The 25729-nt window shown below is 51.3% G+C and overlaps 1 protein-coding gene across 11 annotated transcripts in view; it reads left to right on the top strand.

Moving 5' to 3' along the window:
• The window catches only part of ARNTL (aryl hydrocarbon receptor nuclear translocator like), a 100707-nt gene that overhangs the window by 60152 nt on the left and 14826 nt on the right, over positions 1–25729 (top strand). For 4 of the 11 annotated variants that reach the window (XM_046014836.1, XM_046014838.1, XM_046014834.1 and 1 more), the window contains exons 3-12: positions 6695–6823; positions 9516–9640; positions 10750–10902; positions 13238–13276; positions 13577–13618; positions 15347–15504; positions 17192–17271; positions 21595–21687; positions 22399–22516; positions 24169–24318. In XM_046014836.1, the coding sequence (XP_045870792.1) occupies positions 10763–10902; positions 13238–13276; positions 13577–13618; positions 15347–15504; positions 17192–17271; positions 21595–21687; positions 22399–22516; positions 24169–24318 (820 nt within the window). In that variant the 5' untranslated portion in view covers positions 6695–6823; positions 9516–9640; positions 10750–10762. The other 7 variants (XM_046014840.1, XM_046014839.1, XM_046014843.1 and 4 more) reach the window with 5 other exon arrangements.

Here is a 25729-nt window from a genome sequence, read left to right as displayed (position 1 = left end):
AGGCAGCCCAGCCCTGGGCAGCAGCTGTCAGCTATGGTGCTCCTCTCTGTAGGGGAATCGCTCTCCTGTGCTTTCTCCATCTCACCTTCCTGGGCAGCTTCAAAATTCTGTTCTTATCACCCACTGACTTCAGCTTCTCATGATCCTATTCCCAGCTTTCTGTAGGAGGAGCTATTTCTCTGTATTTTGGTTTCATTCAAGTAAAACGAAAGGGTTGGACTCCTGAAATACCGCTCAGCTTTCCAACTGTTATGAGTCCTCAGTGCTTCCTGCTGCAAAATTCTGGCCTCTGGGCTGTTCTCCAGCCTCCCTTCCCCACCCCACTCCCAGATCCCTCTCTCCAGCCTTTACCCAGCCTCCTCTGTGGGCTCCCTCACGGTCCCCACAACCCACTGTCCTGGATCGCCTCAGTGTTAAGTTCCTTTATGTCCACAGCCAGCACTCTGTCGCCAAGCCACATCCCCTGTCTGCTCTTAGCATGTCTGAGCTCCTTTATTTCAAAATCTCTCTTCTGAGTTTGCTTTCTTTGACATCAAAGCCTACCTTTCCACGGCCTTCTACCCTTCCTTTTCACACCAGCGTGAGGTCATCCATCTCAGTAAGCACAGTGAACGTGACGAGCATTCTAAGTGTTTTTCAGAGATGGAGCTTATTCAGCCTGTGAGTAGGCCTCCTCCTCCTCTTACAGGTGAGAAACTGCAGCTCCCAGAGGACAGGGAACTGGCCCAGGACACACACCTCCTGGTGGCAGAACTGGGATTTGAACCTGGGGTGTGTGGTTCCAGAGGCCCTGCCCTGACTACTGCCCTATCCTCCCTTTTCATGTGCCCATCATCTCGCCCTTTTGTCCACACCCTGCCTGCCCCTTGCCAGGGGTGAACCGCAGCCCTTCCCCAGCTCCTGCTTGAGGTGGCGCTGGGGCCTCACAGGCCGGGTCCACCGACTCGGGATAAACACTCGCTCCATCTTCTTCCCATTGTCTTTCAGCCTTGCCCCCATTCTCAGAGAAGGTGTGTATCCCTTTTCCTCTGAGTCTCAGCCCTCCTTGGGTCTAGCCCTGCCGCCTGTCCCAGCCTGCCTCCATCTGCAGCCCTTACCTGAGACTCAGAGCGCCTTCGAGGCCTCCCCATCTGGACTCTCTCTCCCTCACACCAGAATCTTGCAGGTGACTATGAAATAACAGCAGCGCATCCTTTTGTTTCCTTTAGAACAAGATGCAGATGTTTTCCAGAACTTTCTTCAACTTCAAGCAGTAACTTTTTTGGTGGACAGTGTTCCTCCCCCGTCTTTAGGGCCAGGCTCTCTTATTCTGTATATTAAAAGGAGAAGAAGAAAGGTTTCTCCTTCCTGTACTTCAGTGATAGACTTGGCAAAGGTCCAAGATGGTGTCTCTTTTACATTCATTCAACAAACATTTACTGAGCACTGTGCTGGGCTAGGTGCATGCTCCGTGTGGTGACTCTTAGTGACATCCCTGAATCCCTCTAACAGCCCTCAGGAGCCCCCAGAGACTGCAATTCTGTAGATTCTCCTCCATCAGTGCTATTGGAGATCTTTTCTGCAAGAACCTTGTTTTCATTCACGAAATACTGCAGGATTTACAAATCCTGCCCCTGTGAGACCCTCTGAGCTGGCCCTCCAAGCCGTGTGCTTCCAAATGCAGCCTCCTTGCTTTGTGTTTGATTTCGGGAGTCCCAAGCATCTCCAGCTGCTGGGAGGACCGGGGACACAAGGACCACAAGTAGGGCTCCCCAGGCTCCTGCCAGCCACTCCCAACGCTTCTCTCCCTGGCTCAGAACGGACTTCCCACCACTCAGTCTGCCAGGCAGACATCTGCAGCACCTGATTCAAGCCTCTCCGCCTCCCTCGTTCTTTCTCCTCCCCTTACCCTAACAACGCACACATCAGCTAATCAATAAGCTGAGTATTTTCTCCTTCACTCCGCTCCTGTACGTTACCTATACGCTTCACGGCCTAGAAGGGCCCTCCTTCCTTGAGACACCTGACTGCCACCTGCTGGTAATTTGTCAGAATGGCGCCACAAATCTCGGCCACTTAGCGAGAGCTAGGGCAGCACATCCCGGACTTGGGCAGTGCGCTGCTTGCGCCACCGTAAGCGTGGCCCTTCTAGCTCAGTGAGCACGCTGTCATGTCTTGATTTAGACCCTATCTGTCCAACTAGATTGAGAGAATCTTGAACATTAGGACTATGGATTCCTCCCTCTGTCCCCAGTGCCCTGGGGGCTAGAGAAGCTCTTGCTCAGTGATCCCAGTTGCAAACACCCGTTACCTTAGGTGCAGGGCATCTGGTTTCTCTGGGAGAACATTCTCTAGGTGCATCTGCTGCAAAGCAAGGCAGCTGAACCCCCCACAGGCTGTCAGAGTGACCATGGAGGGCAAAGGTGGACTTGCAGAGGATACGGAGCCCCCTCTAGCCTCTTGGCCCTGCTCAGAGACCACCACTGCCTGAACAGACCAGAGCGTCTCCTCACCCATTCCCTCAGTAAACCCGGAGCTGGGCGCCAGCAGCACATAGCGGAGAATGTGGAGGAGGGGGCCAAGGGCCACCTGCCGTGGCTCTTAGGGCCGGGGAGGGGAAGTTCTTCCTGAACACATCTGTGCCCAGGACCAGCCCGTGAAGGTTGTGGGATGCAGCGATGGCCACACAGGAGCCCCTTACTGGGGGGAAGCAGATCAGTAAGCAGACAGCTAGGAGACAGGGTAATCGGAGTGCCCACTCGTGAGCCTCCATATTTTCCAAGCCATGCCCCTTTATGGAGCCACAACATCAAAAGCCACTGCCCCCATGACATCCTGGGGCTTCACAAGCTGTCACACCTGAAGGTAGGGGAAAGGGGGACAGCCTTTCACTGAGGTCCTATTTTAAAAGGGGAAGCGCTCTGTTCTTTTGTAGGCTGGTTTCCTCAGGTCCCGTTAAGAGAGCCTCCCCAACCGACTGCCCTGCCTGCTCAGTCTGTCCCCGTGAACTGATCGGAGATGCTTGCCAGCGAGTGTGAGGGCGGAACATTTCCTTCTCCGCCCCGCCTTCCAGGAAGCCCAGGGACAACGTGTTGGTTCAGGTTCTGTGGCTCTCCTGAACTAGGATTACTTTTTCTTCTTTCCCCTCATGCCTTCCCCAGGTAGGCTCGTTTGGAGGATGTTATATTTTACTGTGTGGGGTGGTCTTGGAGGCAGGACTGGCAGTGGTGTGGTAGTCAGAAGAACCCCCCCAGGGCCAGACACTTGGGTTGCAGTCCCCACTGGCTAGTCGGGTCTTGTGGAGCAAGATAGCTTTGCCTCCTCGGCCCTTACCTGAAAAGTTGGGGTGAAGAGCACCGTCAAGGGATAGGTTATCGTGAAGCTAAAACGAGTCCAGCGTGAACACCTCTGTCCCCTTTCCCTCCTCCCAGATCAGGGGCTCTGCTCCGACTGTGTCTCCTTTGTCCCATCTGTGCTTCCTCCCTCCTGCCCGTGTCGGTCAGCTTAGGATGAAGAATAGATACGATTGGAGGACCTAGTGACCGACTGTCCTGGTTTGTCAGGGACAAAGGGGTTTTCTGGGAGGCGGGACTTCAGTGCCCAAGTAGGAAGGTCTGAGGCAGACAGAAGAGTCGGTCACCCTAGAACACACACCATCTCAGTGGGCGATAGGAGCAAAGGTTTCTTTCTTCCTTGTGCTGCTCTCCATCCAGGACCTCGGCCAAAAGAGGAGACTCTATCCAGAAGTTGCCAGTCTCGGCACAAAGGAACGCAGGGGAAAAGTTCTATTCAAAAGTCGAGGCTGTTGCTTCCGCTCAAATTCGTCAGCCTAAGCCAGTCACATGGCCGGGCCTGACACTGGGGCGTCGTCCTGCAGACTGTCCTTGTGGGGAGGGGCAGCTAACCGTGTGAACCATAAGGCAGTCCACACGCTCCCTCCGCCTCCTGTAGCATTTTGGGTTGCCGGGTCAGGGAGGAGGGACAGCAGAGAGAGACACTGGTCTGCGATCGGTGGGCTTCAGTGTGGTCATCGTCCTGTAGAGGACACGTGGGGGTTTCTCAAGGGCTGCTCAGCCTCACCCCGCTCTGCTCAGAGGGGCAGCTGTGTCTGTTTTGGGTGCCGCACGATGCCAGTGAGGGTGATACCCTCACCCTCCTCAGCTGCCAAGGTGTGTCTGCAGGGGCAGCAGGGCTGGGACTTCTCTTCTAGCCCCCGTGCTCCTCTCTGTGAAGCCCCAGAGACTCTTCTCCTTGAGCTCCAAGGAGAATGAGGGGACTGAAGGGGGACCAAGGGGACCACCAAGCTCTCCCCAGTCACACTGCACAAGTCCCTTCGTGCCTTGCTTCCTCTGACATTCAGGGAGCCTCTAGTTCAGAAGTGGGCACACTTGTGGCCCCCAATTCCAAGACCACAGGCCAGACTCTCCCACGAGTGTCTTCACTAGATGTCACTTGGATGGCAGCACCAGGGCTGGCCCTATGCTCCCCCTGGCAAGGACCCCTCTCCCAGTTACCCGTGGTCTCTTGGAGCCCCCTCACTGGGCTCAGTTCTCTCTTGGAAATAGCACAAAGAGGTGGGTTTTTTTTTCCCCCTTTGGTTGTTTCATTCATTGTCTTACATTGAAGAACACCTTCTTGGAGAGAAAAGAGATTTCCAGAAATACTTGTCACAGCTGATTCAGCTTCCTTACTTGGTCCAAGCATTTAAGAAAGGACTTCTGGTTTTTTGGTTTTTTTTTTTTTAAGATTTTACTTATTTATTTGAGAGAGAGGGAGAGGGAGAGCAGACTCTCCACGAGCAGGGAGCTCGAAGCTAGGCAAGGCCTTCTGATTTTTATTTTGCAAGATATAGTGCCAAAGTTTATGCTAACATTCATTATTTCTATAAAGTAAATTTGAGTATTGGAGCAATTGGTCCAAATAAGAAATTTCATATGGAGTTTGGTACCGAGAACCTTCGTCCCAGTTTCAGAGAAGCTGGGGGGACAGTGAGTGAGGTGTGGTACCGGGAGCCCCCTAATAGTGGGATCATGGGGCGGAGGGTGGAGGGGTCTCAGGTGTAAGAAGGCTCAGAAGACTTCTCTGAGGAGATGCCACCTGAAAGCACTTGAAAGGAAAGCAGGAGTTCACCAGGTGACTGGTGGGTCAAGGGAGCCACACCTTCAAAGCAGCGTGGGCACAGTTGAGGCCATGTGCTCTGGAGAATGAAGTACTCGGGTGGCCTAGCGCTTTTGCACCGGATGTGCAGAGCAGGGCAAGACGGGACAGGACACAAGGCGAGCAGGCCCACTGTGGAGGTTTGATGTTGCCTGACAGGGCGCTGCTGGAAGGCTTGGGGCAGAGCAGTAAAGCCACGGAAGTGTTTTAAACAAGGGGGTGTCCTGTCTGTGACCGGAGCGTGGAGGGGCGAGTTTGGGGGAGAGCAGCCTGGATGGAGGCAGTGGCCAGGGGACAAAGGGGAGTGGCTAGATCCGTCCGTTAGAGGGGTGGTGGGGTGAGGGAAGGAGAGGGCGCCCACGAGGGTTCTGGATGGCTGGTCGGGGGGCTGGAGACGAGCGTGGGACCTGTGTGGGGAAGCAGACCAAGGTGGAAGGCCCTATGGTGCGCACTTGGGCAGCACTGCCCTGGGGACTTGGTGGCGGTGGGGTGCTTCACGGAGGCTGGGGGACTGGAAGTCCAAGATCCTGTCATGATTTTGCACGTGTCCAGACTGGCTCCCAGAGTCAGACAGCGAGGGTGTCTGAACCGGGCTGCACAGAGGAGTAAGCTGGGAGGACTAGAGCAGCCGTTGTCCTGGACACGGATTCGAAGATCTGTAAGATCAAGCCCCGGGTAGTCCAAGGGCCGCAGGAAGGAGCCAGCGGAAGGGGCAACCCCACGAGTTTTGCTTTGTATCAGAAAGATCAGGAAAGGCCCATTCACAGCCTGAGTCTCGCCCTCTCAAGGCAGAGCCAGGAGGGAGTAGAAGGTTGGCGCAGCCTCCGGTGGAGCCGAGCAGAGACCCCTGTCCCGCCAGCAGGAGAAGGCAGGGCCACAGGCCATTTTTACTCAGGCGCCTTCTCACCACTGACTCCCCTTCGCTCTGGGTGCCCGCCCTGTGCTTGAGCTTCCTGGACACCATCTCCAAGCGTCTTACTGTGCTTCCAGGGGTCTTAGAGATGGGCCCTGCGCACGCGTGTTCCGGCTTTAATGCTTCCCGGACTCCTGTTTTCCGGGGCTGCTTGTCCGCCCTTGGACAGCGGCTCACTTGGGAGAGCCTGTGGCTCTGCTTGACCTTGATGTGGCTTCTGGAGCCCCTGCGTCCTCTCACCATGTGACCTTGGCGAGTGTCATCCTTGAGTTTCTCTCGTCTTCATCTTCTCATCCAGTGAAAAAAACCAGAGTATCTATCTACCTCAGAATTCTTTTCGGGCCTCAGTAAGTGAATCTACATAACAGAACAGAGCCTGACGCGAAGCACACACTCAGTCAGTGCTCACTGTAATTTTATTGCCTGGCCCGGTAGGAGAAATGAAAAGTCCAAGTATCTTGTTTCTCTTAAGACCGCGTCCAGGAATCCATGTTTAATCATTTCAAAAGCCTTGTTTGTCCTAGACGACCTGGGCTGGCAAACCTCTCCCCACTGAGCCTCTCCCTTAGCTAACAGGAGATTGTGCCGTGTGCCTACCCCCAAGTGACCTGTGTGGGTTTTCTTTTCTTGTGGGCCCCACTGTAGGCTTCTAGAAGACCTTGACTGCCTGAAAGGAAACGACAAACCATGAAAATCGCTTTGAGGTGACCCATCAGTCCAGTGGCCCATTGCTCCTCCCAAGGTGGATCTGAGCTTCAAGAACTCTAACTTCAGGTAATAAAATCACACCCCAGCCCCACCTACTATCACTGGCAGCCCCCACGGTACTTCTCTCAGGAAGTGTGGTTTCTCCCCACAGCCCAAAAGTTGGGACAGTCCACCTCATGCAACAGTCTAGCTGCTCAAAAAGAAGGAGTGGGGGCCAGTGGTGGCTCCCTGTGTCTGTCCGGTGGCCCAGAGGCTCGCTAAGAGGGGAGGGCTCTGTGCTCCTCCCTCATCTACTTCTCTTCATGTCCATCATTATAATTTCTAGCAGCCACCCGTCTGTGCCTCTGATGTGATTAAATGCTTCTGAAATGCTTCTCAAAGGGTGAATTGGAATAACCAGGAAATTTCTGAAAATGAAAAGTCCTAAAAGGACAAGGGTTTGTTCTACCTAGTAGTAGAATGGATTATGGGGCCACAATGACAGATAGTGTGGTACTGCATTGGAGGTAACTAGATCAAAGGAACAAAATAGGAAGTCCAAAAATAGATAATAATCAGAAAAGGTGGCATTTCAACTGATCGGTAACAGAATGTCTGGTCTAGTGAATGGTATTGGCACGGTTATCTAACCACTCGAGGGAAAGAAGTCTCGTCTCCAACCTTAGGTAGTATACCAAAAGTAATTTCCAAATGGATTAAGAGCTATATAAGTAAAATTATAAAAATATTAGGATATTTCTATTTTGGGGTGAAAAAAAGGCTTTTTAAAAAAACTGTCACTTTTAGTATCACACATAAATACTGTAAGCCAATTGATGACATCTGTGACAAACAAGGCATGACTATTCCTAATGTACAAACTTACTCATTCAACACCTCTTTACTGAGTATTTACCATATGCTAGGAAGCGTTCTCGGCTACTACGGTGCAAGCAGTGAACTAAACTGAGTCCCTGCTCTTCTGATGCTCATAGTCTAATGGACAGAAGCTAGTAAATAAGTCGATTATGGATCAGGGGCCATGGGGAAAAGTGAAGCAGGAATGGGGGGTTGCAGTATATGATATTCAGAGAATATCCCTTCACTGCGGAAGCGACGTTGGAGAAGAAATAGGAAGGAGAAAGAGCAGTGGTTAAACTTGGATGTCTTTGTAAATGTCGAGCTGGTGGGATCTTCTGACGGATTGGCTGCAGGTTGTAGAAGGAAGCAAGGAGTCAGGATGACTTCCAGTTTTGGGGCCTGAGCATTCAGAAGTTCCACTCATCGACGTAAGCATCACTAAGGGGCTTGGCTTGGGGACAGCCAGGGGTTTGGATTGATTTAGTTGGAGGTCTTTGTTGTATACTCAAAGGGAGACCTCAGGGAAGTGGTCCTCTAAGTTTGGCATTCAGGAGTGGTCCAGGCTGGAGGTAGAAGTTGGGGGGTTCTCCGAGCCTTGATCCTATTGGAGGCAGCGAAGCTAGACCAATCTCTTAGGGAGTGGCTGTAGACAGAGAAGGTCTGAGGACACCTTCAGGACTCTGACGTAGAGGTGAGGGAGGGAGGAGAAGCCTGCAAAAGAGGCCGGTGTGGAAAGGGTGGCCACCGAGATAGAAGGGGTCAACGAGAGGGTCGCCTCTCCAAAGCCAAGACACAAGAGGGACAGATCAGCTCTACCAGGTGTCAGGGTGGGGCAGGTAGGGAGGGAATGGAGAATCAGCCACTGGATTTAGCAATGAGGAGCCCACCGGGGAGCATAACGGGGGCTGTTCTGTTGGAATGATGAGGACAAAAGCCTGATTTGCATTGGCTTATACTGAGTAAGAGGAAAAGAATGGGAAACAGAAATGGGGGTACTGACCAGAATGGAATGGAGTTCAAAAATACTTGTGATTTCCCCCCCCCCCATGAGTTGTTTGTATCCAAATGAGGGTGATCCAGCAGGGTGGGGGAAGTGGATGGTGCTGGATGAGTGGCAAGGAGAGAATTCCGGGCTGATGGTCTTCAGGAGTGAGACGACGGCGTCCCCACCTGTTGCTGGGGGCAGAATTCCTAACCAGCAGCAGCTAGGCGGGCTGGTGGATGGGCTCCCTTTTCTCAGTGGAGTAGAAAGCCAAGCCTCTGCTGAGAGTTGGGATGGAGAGCTGTTGGGGGCTTGAGGAGAAGAGCGAGGGTGTGGTGTTCTTGGTCACAGAGAGAGGAATGAAGCAAGCAGGGGGGTCGAGGACCTCCGGGTGGCGCTGGTGTTGGAGCTGCGCGAGGTCGTGGATGGCAAGTGAGAGCAGTAAGTTCATTGTGTGCTTTTCTCCCCCCAGGTTCAGGTGCGCAGGTGAACATGAGTTAGGAGGCCCATCCATACGGAAGAAAATGTGGTAGAAAAACAGGACATGAGTGGGCACAAAGGAAACCAGAGAAATGCCTATAAACATAGGGACAGCATCCATAATCATTTAAAAATGCAAGTAAAAACCAATGGGGTTTTGTCCTTTCCTTCAGATTTATAGGAGCTCTTGTTGGGAATATAAATTATCGGAGCTTTTTGGCAGCACGGTGTTCCAGAATGTACCAAGACCTACCACGTGTGTTCCCTTTTGTCCTGCTTTTAGACATTTAGACTGAGCGATAATAGTTTTAGTGCCTGGAGTTAGAGCACTGAGATGCTCCTTCCAGCCGTGGCTGTGAAAGGGAAAAGTTGGCCCATACCTGACCCTAGTGCACTCGTCTGTGGGCGGAACTGTAATCAGGGAGTGGAGATCACAGTCCCGTTCTTGCTTTGCAGATGAAGGAACTTGAGCCCAGAGAGAGGGAGTGACAGCCCCGGTCACGTGGTGTGGAGCTGGGACCCCGTCCGTGGGCAGAGCGCGGCCCTCTTCCACTTGGTTTGGAGTCGAAGTCCCTTGCAAGGTACTTGGCAGTCTCTTTTTTGGGCCGGCTGACTCCACGCTTTTAAAAATGTGAATTTCTTTTGAGGATTTTTTTTTTTTTAAGATTTATTTATTTGACAGAGAGAGATCATGAGTAAGCAGAGAGGCAGGCAGAGAGAGAGGAGGAAGCAGGCTCCCCACTGAGCAGAGTCCGATGTGGGGCTCGATCCCAGGACCCTGAGATCATGACCTGAGCCGAAGGCAGAGGCTTTAACCCACTGAGCCCCCCAGGCGCCCCTCACATGTGAATTTCTGAAATGTTGTGCCAGTTGGTCTGCAATGTCTTTATGTCCTTTATGCAGGTTTTCCTGGCCGGGGATGCTGGGCACAAAGGCTAGTCAGGGAAGACAAGACAGACTTTGCATGGCCCCATGATAGACAGGGACCATATTTTCCTGACTGCCAAGAGGGACTCATGGTCTGAGAAAGGATATTTTCTGCTTTTCTGGGACTTTTACAGAAGTTGTAACAAAACACAAAGATAACCAGTAAATCCTATTTATTTTATGGACTGGAAGAAAATAAAATTAGAACTGTCAGAGAATATCTGGTCTTCTCCATGGGAGGACCACTGGGCTCTAAGTCCTTGAGCCTTGGGTTCTGGAATTATTCTTGCATGCCCTGGGATGGGACCCAGGAGAAGCTACCCAGTTGCTCTGAACTTTGGGTCTTCATCAGAAATATGGGCGGGGGGGGGCGGGGCGCTGGGTGGTTCAGTCGGTTAAGCATCTGCCTTCAACTCAGGTCATGATCCCAGGGTCCTGGGATCGAGCCCCATGGGAGCCTGCTTCTCCCTCTCCCTCTCCTGCTCCCCCTACTCCCTGCTGTGTGCGTGCTCTCTCTCTCAAATAAATAAATAAAATCTTAAACAAACAAACAGGAAATATGAACAGGTTAACCTACATTATCTATGTTAACTCCTAAAGCATGTCTGCTGCTCTCTCCATCCCGCCATGTCCCTATTCCAGCTGGCCGGGGGGAGATGGGTTAGTGTGGTAGACCAGTAGCCTGACCCTCCACAGGCCCACCTTGGTCCTCCACCATGGTAGAAGAGAGTGTAGAAATCACCTTTGTGCCTCTTTGTACCAGTTCCAGACCTCCAATGGCTGACCAGAGAATGGACATTTCTTCGACAATCAGTGACTTCATGTCCCCGGGCCCCACCGACCTGCTCTCCAGCCCCCTCGGCTCCAGTGGCATGGATTGTAACCGCAAACGGAAAGGCAGCTCTACCGACTACCAGTAAGGCCTCCTGTGCTCCTCTTCCTCTGGTAAACTTGGTGTCCGTTCCCGGCACATCGAGGGGCCAACTGCTGTTCTCCTGGAAGAAGGGGTCCTCTTTGTGGAAAGGGATGGAAATGAAAGATCCAAGTCTAGGTGGCCCCACAGTGGGGTTTTGTTTTTGTTTTGTTTTGTTTCGTTTTTGCTTTTATCTTCCTCCCTGGATCGCAAGCAGGAGGGAGCCTCCAACCCTGCTGAGGCTCCCCCATCCCCCTTTCTCTCCCCAAACTGTGCCGCGTCAAGGGAAAAGGAAGAGGCTTAAAGCCAAGCGCTACCTCTCACCTTTTTCCTCCAACTTCCTTGGCTCCTTTGAACAAGATGGCTAAGCATCTGGAGGTACTCTCCGTGGTTTCAAAGAGGACTTTGCCTGAGGCTCTCTCTGAGGAAGTGTCAGTTGCTTAACTTCGATGTTTGATGTTCGATGTTCGTGGAGGGAGTGAGTGAGTGCAGGTCCCCTCCGAAAGTACCGTAGGAACATCGGTATGGCCCTGAAACCTCACTCAAATTAGTGTGTACCTCTTTTATTAAATAGTATTTTTGTTTCTTTTTAGACCTGATGGCTTTTCTTTTGAGTAAGTAAATTTGCATACATGTAGTCAACCCTTTACTGTACAAACACTTAGGGAATAGCCGCATAGAACATTCAAAGGCACGTTTTGTTTTGTTGAGGCAACTGCGTGGGGTCTTATCCCCTTGTCCATTTAAGAGCTTTTCTTTTGTTTAATGAGGGAAACATCTCCAAGGAGGTATCTCCCCCACAGCAGATGTCCTTTCTGCTGAAGTTCACAGGTCGAATTTGGGGAGCACAGTGGCTGAAGGTCAGATGCCCACTAGGAGATGCTATGATTAATATGTAAGTGACCCCAGATGATTGAGCAAGCCAATGCCCAGGGGATGGAGAGTGGGTATGAGGCCCGAGAGGGTTCTTCTGGAGCAGTCCCTCCCCAACAGGGAGGCCAGGAGATGGTTTCCACGGACCACTTACCTTGGGTGTTTGGAGTCACTGGTGTCTTCTAAGTCCTCTGCTATCTAAACCTGTGGTTTCAAATCTTGTCCCCACCCAAGACCTCCAGGTTTCCCTCCTGGACCCTATTTATAAATTTTTTGTGATTCGTGGAGACGCTATAATGAAGCACCCCTCATCCCTTTCCCTGACTTTTCAATGCACTAATTGTGTCTGGTGGATCAGGTGGAGTTCTCTTCACCTGAGTTGATAATCCTGGCCGCAGGGACCAGCTACAAGCCAAGACAAAAGGGGAGGGAGAGTTTCGGTTTTCCCCTTTGGCCTGAATCCTGTCTTCTGCACTCTCGGACTAGCTAGAGAAACTCTCTGCCCGTGAGGCAGTCAAGGGCTCCCGGGTGGGAATCCCTGTTCTAGAATGCCCATGCTGTGATTTGGTGCTCCTGAGAAAAGTTGTTTTTGCCCTCGAGACTACATTGTTTGAAGGGCCAGATCCCTCTGTTCTTACAGGATAAAAGAGAAAGAGAGGCCCAGGTTCCAGGCAGTGCCTTCCTGGTATAAGCTTAGGTGCTGGAGAAGGGTGTGAGGTGACCCCAGGGTGATTTGGAACTCCTTCCTTGGAGGATTTTAGTCTGTTTTCTACTAAACCGTGAAGTGCCCTAAAACCTGGATCACTGGAGACTATAAAAGGGACATAGGTCCCTGCTGTGACCCGAGGACCCCCAGTGGCCAAACAGGGCTCCATGGCCCTTAGCCCCACCTGTGCCCTCTCTCCCTGGTCCTTGGGCCTCCGGGGTTCCCACCTGGCTGAGAACCAGAACATTGTGTATCCGTCTCTTTGAAAAGCTGCCTCAGGGCTCTGCTCAATGCTTCTTTGTGGGTTCTCTGGTCTCCCCTCCTCACTTCACCCCCCCCACCACCAAATATATATGTATGCACACGTATATTTGAGGCTTGGTATGTTTTGCAAATGAATACACTCCATTTATCCAGAATGATGAGGGGAATGAGATATTATAGTTATTTGGATATAGTTATTAAGAATTTCCATAAATGCTCTGTATTCCTGATTTCTAAAATAGGGCCTAAAGTATGTTAACAGCACGCTCTGTTGATGACCACACATAACTTTTGTTTGATCATCTGGGAAACCAGTCCTAGATGCATAGTAGGGCAAGCTGTGTGTGTTCGACTAGTCTGCATCGAAAATCAATACTATGGAAATCTGAACTTTCTGATTATTTGGTTCTGGATAAATGCAATCCTTCCATGTTGTAAGAAGTGGCTTTGTATGTCTTTATTAACAAATACTCATGTTCTCTCTTGTTTTTTCAGAGAGAGCATGGACACAGACAAAGATGACCCTCACGGAAGGTACCATGAACCTAGTCATGACCTTCATCCTGCTAGCTATTTTCCTTGCATAATTACATGTTCTGTTACTTGGTATAGGTCCCACCTGTGTCCTTGATTGGGGATAAGCTCAAGATGCTCACGCCCAGCCCCCCAGGGTGGCTAACAAGAGCCCTTGTGTTGGAGACAGATGACAGGGATTAAGCAGGGAAATGAATGAAGCTGAGAAGAAGAAGAGAGATGTATAACTTGGCCATTAGTCTCCCAGGGATTGTGTTTGATCTGGCTTTTTTTTTTTTTTTTTTTCTGCTTCCCTTCCAGGTTAGAATACACAGAGCACCAAGGAAGGATCAAAAATGCAAGGTAAGCATGGACCAGTCTATACAGCATCCTGGTTCTGGCTGTCCAGAGTGCAGCTGAGGCAGCTCTGTGTGTCTGGTCCCTATCGGTCTAAGCATCCTTTCAGGGCTGAGGGTGGGGGTTGATGTGGGCTGCCTGCCACTTGTCCTCTCCACACGGAGTTGGCCTTCACTCTTGGCTGTCTGATCACCTGTAACCTAAAGGGGACTTCAGAAGTAGCAGGAAACCCTTCCAGGCTGAAGCTCTTCCCCAGCGGTCTCCAGCAGGTTCCTCACTCCTTCCTGATTCGAGGGCCCTCCAGAGGAGACCTGGCTCAGTGACCCCATCCTAGGGCTGGGCCTTGCCTCTCAGAGCAGCCCGTCTTGCATTGCAAGGCCAGCCATGGGGCTGCCTTCGCCCTTGAGTAAATTCTCGAACTTGGTCCCTCCTGCCTCCAGCCACACTTGCTGGCCCCATCCACGTGGGTCTGCTCTCCTCCCAGTGGCTCCAGGGCCCTCTGAGGCTGTCTCGACACAGACTCAGGGCTGCAGAATTCAACTGGCCTGAGATTTGTAGCTTTCCGTACACGGCCTAGCCTTGGTGGGAGGTCCCTCTTGGTGGCTCTGTTGCTATGGCAGCAAACGACATTTCCACTGGTGATGCACCTCCATAGGCGACAGTCACAAATGGCAGCTGAAAACCAGTCAGGGAGAGCGTCTGTGCCTGAGGAAGCATCCCTTGCCTTGATGGGCAGCCACTCCTGGGAGGGACGAGTGTGACATTCTTCAGAGGAAGCTCTTGGGGACAGATGTAGCATCTGCTGTATCTTGGTGGAGTCATGGTTAACCCAATGATGGCAGTGCTAGTTACCTAGTGACTCAGTCAGTGAGGCTCTGACAGGCCACGCAGTGGGCTCCTCACAAACCTCCAAGATCTCTTTGGGATTCCAGGACCCACCCCCACCGCAGACCCCCCCTACGTGGCTGTCCTAAGTGCTTTGCTCTTGTCAGGCTCCACGTCCCTTCTCTTTCCCTCAATGCCCATCTTAAAATCCAACCTGACAGAAACTGAGAGGAAAAGAAATGAGAAGGGGTACCCGGGTGGCTTAATCAGTTAAGCGTCTGCTTTTGGCTCAGGTCATGATCCTGAGTCCTGCGATCGAGTCCCACATTGGACTCCCTGCTCAGCGGGAGTCTGCTTCTCCCTCTGCCCGCTGCTCTTTCTCTCTCTGACAAATAAATAAAATCTTAAAAAAAAAGAAATGAGGGCGCCTGGGTGGCTCAGTGGGTTAAGCCGCTGCCTTCGGCTCAGGTCATGATCTCAGGGTCCTGGGATCGAGTCCCACATCGGGCTCTCTGCTCGGCGGGGAGCCTGCTTCCCTCTCTCTCTCTCTGCCTGCCTCTCTGCCTACTTGTGATCTCCTGTCTCTCGCTGTCAAATAAATAAATAAAAAAAAAAAAAAAAAAGAAATGAGAAATTCCCTATCCAGTTTACTCTGAGCAGACAATTTTCGTGTCCTATTTCTTCTTAATTCTGAATATGAGGAAAGCATACAGCCAACTAATACTGACCCCAGGGCCGGGGGGCAGTGAGGCCGCTTCTTTGGTACCTTTAGTCGAGTTCAGAGCCTTGTGCAGATTCTAAATGTGCCCTGTGGGGGGACTGTCAGAAACCGTGGTAACTGACTTTTGTCATTGTCTCCTTGAGGCTTGGTGTCATTTTCTAGAAATCCTTTTTCCTGTTGTTGTGCAGGGAAGCCCACAGTCAGATCGAAAAGCGGCGTCGGGATAAAATGAACAGTTTCATTGACGAACTGGCTTCTTTGGTGCCCACGTGCAATGCCATGTCCAGGAAATTAGATAAACTTACTGTGCTGAGGATGGCTGTTCAGCACATGAAAACATTACGAGGTAAGACGGCGGGCTTTGTTGTCCTCGATGCCCTGGCCCACCAGTGTTCCGTCCCTGGCCTAAGTTGTACCTGAGGCCCCAGGACCGTGGTCATTATTTGCCAGTGTGTAGCCTTCAGCAACAGGCCTCTCCTTCCCCTCAGTAGATCTGATGCCAAATGGAGTGATCATTGAGTTTACGTGGGCGTCCAGTGGGGATTGTGCGGTCGACCCTCTCCAGGGGGGTACACGTGTATGTGAGAGGCAGGCTCCATGCATGTCAGAGAGGACCCACACCTTGCATGTGTGTGTGCGCCTGGGCCCCACTCACCCGGTGATCCCCATCAGAAATGCAGGTGCCCTTGGAGACACCGAGAAGTCCCCTTGCTGTTTGTAGGAGGAAAATTCACCATGGCTCCTTTCAAGAGTGACTCACTGGATGATGGTTTTTGCTTCGTTTTACTGTCAGGGATGAACACTGATGAGATTTTCATGCTCCTGGAATTTTCCCAAACCAGATAGACTCTTTATGAGGGAGGCAGTATTTTCCTTCTTCTCTGAACATGGGGTGGGTGGGAACACAGAGGCAGAGCAATGTGGAAAGGACTTATCCAAACCGCAGAAGAAATCTGTAGTGTCGCAGGCCCTTCAGTGAGCACTGGGCCTGGCAGGTTCTGTGGCCCATCTTGGACCCTTAGAGGAAATTGGAAAGTGGGCGCTCAGTCAGACCTCCGACCTGCGTGGCAAAAGAATTGCGTTTTTATGGACATGACAGCATCGTGTCCTATGCTGTGAGCATGTCATCTAAACATTCCTATTAGGGAAGGTTCTAGAGATTAAGTTAGTATAAGCCAATTTTTATTAAATTGGAAGGAAACGAAGGACAAATCTAGAGTTCTGTCAAAAGCAGGGGTGGGGCGCAGTGTGTGCCTCGTTTGTTGATATGAAAGTCACAGACACATTCTGTCAACCTCCTTCACCGTGGTACTGGGAATTGTAACCTATCTCTTCCATTTTATTTCTTCACTGTTCTAACCATTTTTGCAGATTCCAGGTCATTTGCTGCGGGCATTTTTCTCTGTTACTATACGATGCGTGTACGAGTTCTCTCTGTGATGCCAGATGGATGGCCTTTTAAGCATCTCGTCCCCTTTCAGCCTGAGGAGCCAGAGTTGTATGCACTGAAGCAATGCATTTCTCTGGGTTGCCAAGCTCGTTTACCGCCCCCCGATGAGGCAGCTCTCCCGCTAAATGCCTTCTACAGTGTATTTATTTACTCCGGGCCTGGCTGACTGGACATTCCCAGGAAGGCTCAGTGTGGTCATCTGAGGGACCTCTAGACAACGCATTTAACGTCAGTCCTGGGAGGAGGGCATCTTCCCAGGAGCCGCTGTTGGGTGGCTTCCAAAGCTGCCTTCTCTCTTTGAAGCAGATTTTTACTTCTGTCTATTACCTCTTGGCTCCCCTACAGTGACCAGAGCAAACCTGTTAGGTCCTCTGTGGGCAACAGTTTTGTCTTTTCAGTGGGTTCTTTTCCAAAGCCTGATCTGATGCTGTGTCTGTTAAGGAAAAAGAAGAGAACATCAAAGTCCCGGGTGGTAGGGACTAGGCCACATCTGGAAGGTCAGAGGCCTAGTGGAGTGAGTGAAGTGGAATGAGCCATTCCATGAATAGAAAGTGTACAAACTTTTTTTTTTTTCCTCCCTAAGGTGCCACCAACCCATATACAGAAGCAAACTACAAACCAACTTTTCTGTCCGATGAGGAATTGAAACACCTCATTCTCAGGGTATGTCACAATCATGAGCTTGTTTTACATTCTTAGAAATTTCAGAGTGAGGTAGCAGAGTGTGGGAATTTGATGTCTATACATTGGACATTTTGAGGCCCACTTTGTCTTTGCGGGTCTCCACATCTGTCTAGACTGTCTCCACGGTCCTTCCACTCTTGTTTCGACAAAAATTGAAGGCCCAGGCTGCTGTGATTTTTCAATGGAAGGAGGCAGGATTTTGTTACTCATAGGTAGTCAAGAACCCCATTCCGGCATGAAGGTTTTAAAAAGGGACAGATATGGGTAACTGAGGGTTTGTCTTCTCCTCCCCTAACTGCTAGCACAAAAACATCCGCGTACATCTTGACATCAAAATCCCATCAAAGCAAGAAAGCTTCCAAAGACTCCTCTGCCCAAGGAGGAAAAGAAATGCGGGAGGTGAAGCTCTCCCCTCTGGCCCATCACGCTCGCTGGTCTTGCTTGTCCCTGCAGAGAGGCAGTGGACGTGGCACCGCACGAACTTGTCTTCTGTGTGGAATCAGGTCTGCCTCTGGGTAGAGTGAGAGCAACTTGGAAATCAAAGGGAAAGAACTGGGATTCAGAAGCCTGTCCTCTTGCAAATTGTGAACAGAAAAATGTAACCCGCCTCTGTCCTCTCCCAGTCAGGGTGGACCTCGCTTGCTAAGCCCCTATGGCATCTGGGCACATGTTTTGAGCAGACATTTGCCAGGCTTCTGGCTCTAGGCCACTCTGTTGTCACCCTGACTTTCTGCTCTGCCTGGCTTCTGGCCCTTTGTAAGTCTGGCCTCTGAAATTCATCCCCTCTTGACGTGTTCTCTCAGTTGGAAAGCTTTCAGCTGCAAGGAACAGATGACCTGATGAACAGAGAGGGTTTTGTGTCCCAAATACAGCTGGTCCTGTGGTAGACCAGGAGGGGCTGGTGCCGTGGCTCAGTGAGGGTGGCCAGAACCAGGCTCTGTTTGCCTTCGCCAGCAGTCACATCAGGCTTGTCTGCAGTCTGCTTCCTCAGTGGAACCACACCAGCCAGAAACAAGGGGAAGGGGAGTGGCCAGGCCAAGTGTCCGTTTTCTCAAGAAAGGATAGGCCTTCCCGAAAGCCCAGTAGTAGACATCTGCTTCTCCAGAAGGTGTGACTTGATGACCCCGGCTTTGCGGCAAGGATTTAGATTTTTCCAGCCTCCGCAGAGGAGACAGGCAAGAGTCCCGCGTCGGCACTGGCCACACACACTTTCCAAAGCCATGTCCATTTGCTAGATTTTCCTCCGGGAGTGGTTCTCACGACCCAGTGTGGAAACTTCAGCTGAGGTCTGGTTGGCCTGGGGTTGGAAGGGCCTGGGACCTTCCTTGCCATAGAAGCCATCATCACATTGGTGCCATCTTTTGGGCCACTGTAATCCCGTCCCTCTCACTCTCTTAGACAGGCGTTATTGTGAGGTGAAGCTTTTTCCATCCTGTTTAGGTGTTCATTTTTTTGAGCTTCTGTTTTTGTCGAAATCTATTTATTGGATGGTCCTATTTCCAGCTGGTCATCAGTGGCTCCTTCGAAGCTTCTTGTGACAGGTAGATCTGGTGGGCCTGCCTTCTGTGTCTTTCGCGCACTAATACCACAGGCAATCTGAGACTTAGCTCTGTGTGCGTGGCACTGTTCTAGGTACATCCAGGTCAACAGTAAACGTGTTGTGGGGGTCCCAGGCATCTCAGCAAGTTTGTGGTGGTCCTTGGGCTACCTCCCTCAGGGCGCAGCTCTGCACTCCTCTCTCCATCCTTCCTCCTAAAGCTGTCCCTGCTCTCAGGGAAGCCTTGCTGAAGGTAGGATGCAAACTGGGTCTGCCGGTCTCTGGAGGAACCACCAGAGCTGGCTTTGTGGGCAGCAGCCTCTGCAGCTTCACGGGGCCCAGAGCTTGGTTTAACGCTCTGCTCTTGCCACCTGGAAGGGCATAAAGTTCGGAACAGGTTCTCTGTGTTTCTATTCACACACACATCATGGGGCTGACCTTGATTGCCATACGGCTAATTGGATGTTTTTAAGGAAAAAATATATATGTATGTGATATAAATGTGTTTTATTTTGAACACAGAAGGCATACGAAGTTCCCATTATATATAACATAGGTTTGTATGTATTTACATGTATATAAACTTCTTTTGTAATGGCAAATGCTCAATAACTTTCTCCTCTTCTAAATTTCCTGTCCAATCCCCATGCTTATCAGGGTGTGGAACAAGGATTTTCATGCCATTTAAGCTAAATACTTCATCTTGGGCTTGCCTTTCCTGAGCTTCCGTGTCCCCCAGCATCTGTAGGATACAGCAGTGATGTGTCTCCCCTGAGGAAGCTCTTCTGCCCTCCCTGGTGCGTGTCTATGGAGACAAAACACGGTCCAACCTTGGCCACTTCCAGGTGCCCAGGTCTCAGGAATTTGCTTCAGTAGAAGGCAGGGTCCACTAAGATGGTGTTTGAATGGTTCAGCCGTGGGAACTGGACTTCTGCTTCTCCTTCCCAGTGCACATCTGACTGACTGCTCTCTCTACTGAGAGCTTTCAGAATGGCTTCCATGAATGGTGTGTCAGGGAGCAGTCAACCTGACCAGTGTGTGATGTCTGGATACTCCACCTCCCCATCTTCTGAAAACTAGGCAGACCCCACCAGGGCTTCTGTGTCCCTTACTAAGTCTGTCCTCCCCCGAGAGGGAGCCCTCCCTGTGGCCTCCTGGTGCTGGTGGCATCTCCTAGTCTCACCTCCACTGCCCGCCTGGGCCCCAGCTCCTTCGCTTGGTGGCATTTATCTGCCTGAGGGGAGCAGAGTCAGAATATGTTGAGCCTCTCCTCACTGACGGCTCACTGGCCTTTGGAGCCCTCTTGCCCTCCCCAGACGTGTTGAGACCACCTTTGTTCATGACGTCACGGGTTCAGGCCTGACTCTGTCCAGCACTCCTGCCCGGATGTCACGGGCACCGTCTTCCGAGGCACCTTCTGTGCCACTTCACTTCATCCGTGAGAAGCCTCGAAACACTTCTGTGAGATGTGAGATTGTCTGCAAGGCAGCAATGCAAGTTATTAATACCCTAGTTTTTGACTGAACGAGGCTTCCAGCAGATGGTGCTTGGGAAGTCTCTTCCTCTCCTGTCCTCCCCTGCCCCTGTGCCGGCTTAGGAAGAGCTCAGGCCCCGCTCCCTTCCGCCTGAGGGGCCTGGCGCCGTCTCTGCAGCTCGGGTTCGGTCCCCTCCAGCTGCCTTCATGGCCGCACCGGTGCGCGCGCCATTGTTTTCCTCAGGCACGTGACCTCATTTCCTAGTTCCTTGAATTAAACTACATCCCCCAAGGCCCTTTTGTGGGAAGGGGAATAGAGTTTTTCTAGATTTTTTTTCCCAGAACAGACCGAAGACTTGTGAATAAGGCAAGGTGTTGATTTAGAACTGTGGGAGCTGAGCATAGACGCTCTCGGTCCCTGGGAGGCCCCAGCAGCAGCCGAGTGGCTGTCCGTGTAAGAGCGGTGCATAGGAGTCACACACAGCCTGAGCTCTCGGACGCTTTGGTATTTATCCACTTCAGCCTACCAAGAGCGTCCTGTCTTGAGATCTTGGGATATACGTCCCAAGACAGGCACATAGATTAGGTTTTTTACCTGTACCTAAGGCGAAGAAGAAGGAAGAAGTATGTAGGGGAGATTTTTGCTTTGCTTTTCTTGTCTCACTTAGGATATAAGCAGCCCAGCCCTAGATCAAGAAATGATACTCAGGAACAGTAAATCTCAGTCCTTGTGCATGAGAATCATTTGGGGTGGGGGTGAGAAAAGACTCGTGATCTGGCTCTGCCCCAGACCATCAGCATAAAAACAAAACAAAAACAACACCCCATTCCCCATGTTGAGAAGCACTGTTGGAAAGCGAGTGGGTTCTGTAAATGGAAGTATTCAGGTTGAGGACAGGTGGTGGTCAGGATCCAGGAGAGGGGGTTTTGATCTTGAAGGTTCCTTTCAAGCTTAGATTCTGTGATTCACACATAGTTATAATTAAAAAATAGGACTTCTCCAGACCTCGATACACTCAATGGGAACATCTTAGAGTGACTTGAGTGTTGTAACAGAAATTCCTTCAATCGGACTGTCCCCTGTAGTCCTGTGATGATCCGTGTGTCAGGACCTACCTTGGAGAGCATCTCCCCCTCTCCGGAGGCATTAGTTGAGAGAGTCGTGTGGCTGTCAATGAGGACAGTTCTGTGCTTTGGATACTTAGCAAACAAGTCCTTATTTGCTGTCAGAGTGAGTACAAATTGTGTTTCCGGAAGTGTGATAAATTGACTATCCATTTCTCCTGATTAGGCAGCAGATGGATTTTTGTTTGTCGTAGGATGTGACCGAGGGAAGATCCTCTTCGTCTCCGAGTCTGTCTTCAAGATCCTCAACTACAGCCAGGTACGGCTCCTGTTTCTGTCGCTGGCGGGCAGCCCTCCGGCAGCCAGAAAGGTCACCCCAACGTGTTAGAATAATTCTAATCTACAAGTCCCCTGTGACATGCTTGTATCATCCTCCCACAGACACACACACCCAGGCTTCTTCCAGAAAATTCATCATTTCTTAACAGAGAAATGAATTTAAACCTAGAAAAAAAAAAAAATCTGTTCTTTTTTTTGAGTATTTATTTTTTAGAGAGAGTGGCAGGGGTGGGGGGTGGCATGTGTATACATTCGAAGGAATGTAGCTTGAATGTATCCGGAGTGTCTTGCTTTTCTTGGTCTTTGAGCAAAGTTATGAAGGCCGTCGTGGCTGAAGAGCACGGAGACTTGGGTTAGAGTCCATGCCCACACCCCGTGTCCCCAGAAGGGCATTCATGGCATCAGAAATCAATCAAAGGGAACGTGTACAGCTAAAAGATTCCTGCTTCCAGGACACAGACTATTTATAGAAGTATCTGTATAATTGAGCCCTTTTCCCTGTGTTCCCAAACCAAACTCATGATGCCTCGTTCCCTGTGTCTGTATCTAGCCAGAGTGACTGGACAGGTGTACATGTTCACGTTGGACACCTTGACATTCTCATGCTTAGAAAGACAGAGGCAAAGCGCCCACTGGGTACGTTCTGTTCCACGTGCGGTTGACTTCTTGTCTCCATGCTCCATCCCTGCAGAATGATCTGATCGGTCAGAGTTTGTTTGACTACCTGCACCCTAAAGATATCGCCAAAGTGAAGGAGCAGCTCTCGTCCTCGGACACGGCGCCCCGGGAGCGGCTCATAGATGCAAAAAGTGAGTCCAGAAGAAGGCTGCGGCTGCTTCCTCGGGGCCCACCCAGACCGCTGAGCGAAGACAGCTGCTTGTGGCCCCTGCACTCGGCCTCAGGCCTCCCTCCTCTCTGCCCTTTATCTGGGTCACAGGTGCTCTCTTTGGCTCAAGGCAATCATCTACCTTTCTTTGTATTTGTTTTGTTTCCCATAAAGAAGCAACAACTCAATGTCTAAATCCACAGAGGAAAAACAGCTACCTTGATTCTTTCTGGTTTTTAGTCTCCGCCCCCCGCCCCTAGATTCTAGAAATTCCCAGTTCTATGCTTCTGAGTTTCAAGGGCTCACACCAGTTTGATTTGTTCTCCCCCAAAATAATTCCCTCGATTTACCTGCGTTACACGTATGCAGCCACCCAAGATAGGAGTAAGAAAACATGAAATATAAAAGTGGTTCCTCGTTGGTCAGCTCCCCATCCTGGCTTCCTTCTTTAGCAGCGGAAACCACCTTTCACATTCTTCCCCCTCACCCCCCGCTTCCTCCTCCCGTGTCCCCTCCTGTGCCTCCTGCATGAGGCCCTGTAGCTCTCCTCCCATCAGTCCCATGGGAGCCTGTGGACTCTAGCAGTTAATGTGGAGTCCGGAGTCAGATTGCCAGGCGCACTTCCCAGTTCCACCATTTTCCAGCTGTGTGACCTTGAGCAAGTTACTTAACCTCTCTGTGCCTCTGTTTCCTTATTTGCAAAATAGTGCCTGTTTCATTGGGTTGTTGTGGGGATTAAATATAGTAACACACATAACGCCTGTGGGGCAGTCCCTGGTGCACAGTAGGCACAATGTCGGCGTCATGATCTTTTCATTAAATATCCTCCTCTTCCTAAAAGTTCAGCGCAGTCCCTGGAACCTATTACCTTTTATAGTCTGGCCCTGGCATTTTTGGTAGTGACGTGAGGGAAAAACAAGGTGATGTTTGCTCTTTGCCTTTAAGGCTCTCATGTCATAGGGACACCAGGAGACAGACAGCACCCTGCATGCTGGGTACCGCCCCAGAAATAGTACCAGGCATAGAGAACAGAGGATGCATCCTCATGTGGGCGTGAGGACAGGCATCACTGAGTCGGTGACAGCTGAAGTGGGTTTGAGAGGATGGATTACTGTGTGCCACATGATGAAGAGATGAGCAGAGCTGGGAAGACGATTTCTGGAAGGATATATAGGTGTAGTGCCTGCTGTGTGGCTGGAGCAAACCAAGCAGGGCAGGGAGGGCGGGCCCGTGTACGTTCCAGAGAAGATCAACCGGGGTGGCTGTAGGGCAGGTAGGCTGGAGGTGTGACAGCCAGCAGGATCCCCGGGCAGCGGTCCCCTCCTCTGATAGTCACTCCCGTGGTGGGTGCGCATTATTCCCAGACATGGGCTGTACACCCGTAGCCCCTGTTCACAGCAGGATCCTGGTCCTGCCCCTCCCACCAGTAGCTGCATTCTAGGTGGTCTGGAAACATCTCTAGATGGACAACCCGCTTCCCCACGTTGCGTTTTTTACGGCCTGAACTGAGGAGGAATGTTGTGGTCATTATGAAACAGTGAGGCAGGAAAGAAGAGGCTTTCTTCAAGGTCACACTCCCCCTCCTGACAGACAATACTACTCTCAGTTTATCACATTTTGTGTGTTGATTTGCAGCTGGACTTCCAGTTAAAACAGATATAACCCCTGGGCCATCTCGATTATGTTCTGGAGCACGACGTTCTTTCTTCTGTAGGATGAAGTGTAACAGGCCTTCAGTAAAGGTGGAAGACAAGGATTTCCCCTCAACCTGCTCAAAGAAAAAAGGTAACCATTTCACTTCTTGACAGTCTTAATACAGGGCGCCAGGTTGGCTCCGTCGGCAAGGTGTCTATCAGTTCCGGCTCAGGTCATGGTCTCACGGTCCTGGGATCGAGCCCCGCGTTGGGCTCTGCGCTCAGTGTGGAGTCTGCCGAGAATCGCTGTCCCTCTCCCTCTTGTGCGCTCTCTCTCAAATAAGTAAAATCTCCAAAAATAGTAATAAAATCCTAACACAGGGGAGACTGGCTTTGTCCCCTGGGGTGCTGCAGAGGGGGTTGGTTCGGTGGTCCCCTGCCAATCCCAGGACTGCAGCCAGTGCCCTTCTCCCCCTATGGGTAGGGCCTTTGGGGAGCAGGAGAGATTGGAAAGCCTGATGGTCGTCACAGTGACAGTGATTCCTGGGAAGGCTTCCTTCGTGCAAATTCGGTTTATCGTAATGTGGTTGAGAAAGACTGCTCTCAGCCACAATGCCAGCCGCTCCCCGAGCCTCCCGCCAGTCCATCAAAATGACTCTTGCTCCATTCACCAAGGACACTCACGTTGCTAGACACAAGGGACACTTCATTTTTCTTCCATCTTAAAGTATTCTTTCCCTAAGATTCCACTAAATCTCATTCTTCTCATCTCCCCCATCCTCTGCCACACTTTGGCCCTCTTCTGACTTCCTTTGGCTTTCTCCTCGTCTGTCCTGAGCCACCTTTCTGTCTACACTTGACCCACAGGTCATGTCCTCTTCTCCCTTAGCTTGCTGTGCCACGTAGGCGCCAATAACGTCCAAGTTTGTATTTCTAGCCCAGATTTTTCTTTTGAGCTCTGGATCCATAAATCCACTTCTTCTGAAATCTGCTTAGCTCTGAAATCTTCTTGAGGGCATGTCACACATGATCTGCATGAGTGACCCCCCGTTGCCCCGAGCTTCTCCCCACCGTAAACGGCATCTCTGTCCTCTGCATTTGCTGGAAGCCGGGGAACCACCCCAGCCCCATGCCCTCGCTCTCCCAATGCGGTCAGTGACCAAGTGCTGCCCCCACGACATCCTCCTACAGAAGTCCCCTCACTGGCACAGCTTTCCCTCAGCTCCTTGTTTAAAAGCCTGCAGCGTCCCCACTGCTGTCGGGGAGAAGTGGATAGTCCATGACCTCGCACCGTCCACCCCCCACCACTCCAAGTGCTCAGCTGTGCCGACTTCTGTCGATGCCTCTCCCCTCTTCCTGCCCCAGGTCTCCGTGGGCACTGGCCCCTGTCTCCCTACCCCCAACTCCCTTCAGCCGGCTTGCAGCGCTGGTCCTTTAGAGCTGAGCGTCTGCGGCTGCCGCTTGCTCCCTCAGACCACCTCAGGCCCGCTGGCAGCACCCCAGGTTCTCTTGCTGGCACCTTCCTGGAACTGCCCCGTGCGCTCCCCGGGTTGTTTGTTTGA

The sequence above is a fragment of the Meles meles genome, chromosome 8 (genome assembly GCF_922984935.1).
Source record: "Meles meles chromosome 8, mMelMel3.1 paternal haplotype, whole genome shotgun sequence".
Classification (NCBI taxonomy): Eukaryota; Metazoa; Chordata; class Mammalia; order Carnivora; family Mustelidae; genus Meles; species Meles meles.
Note: the sequence above shows the minus strand (reverse complement) of the source record. Positions and strands in the feature narration are given on the sequence as shown.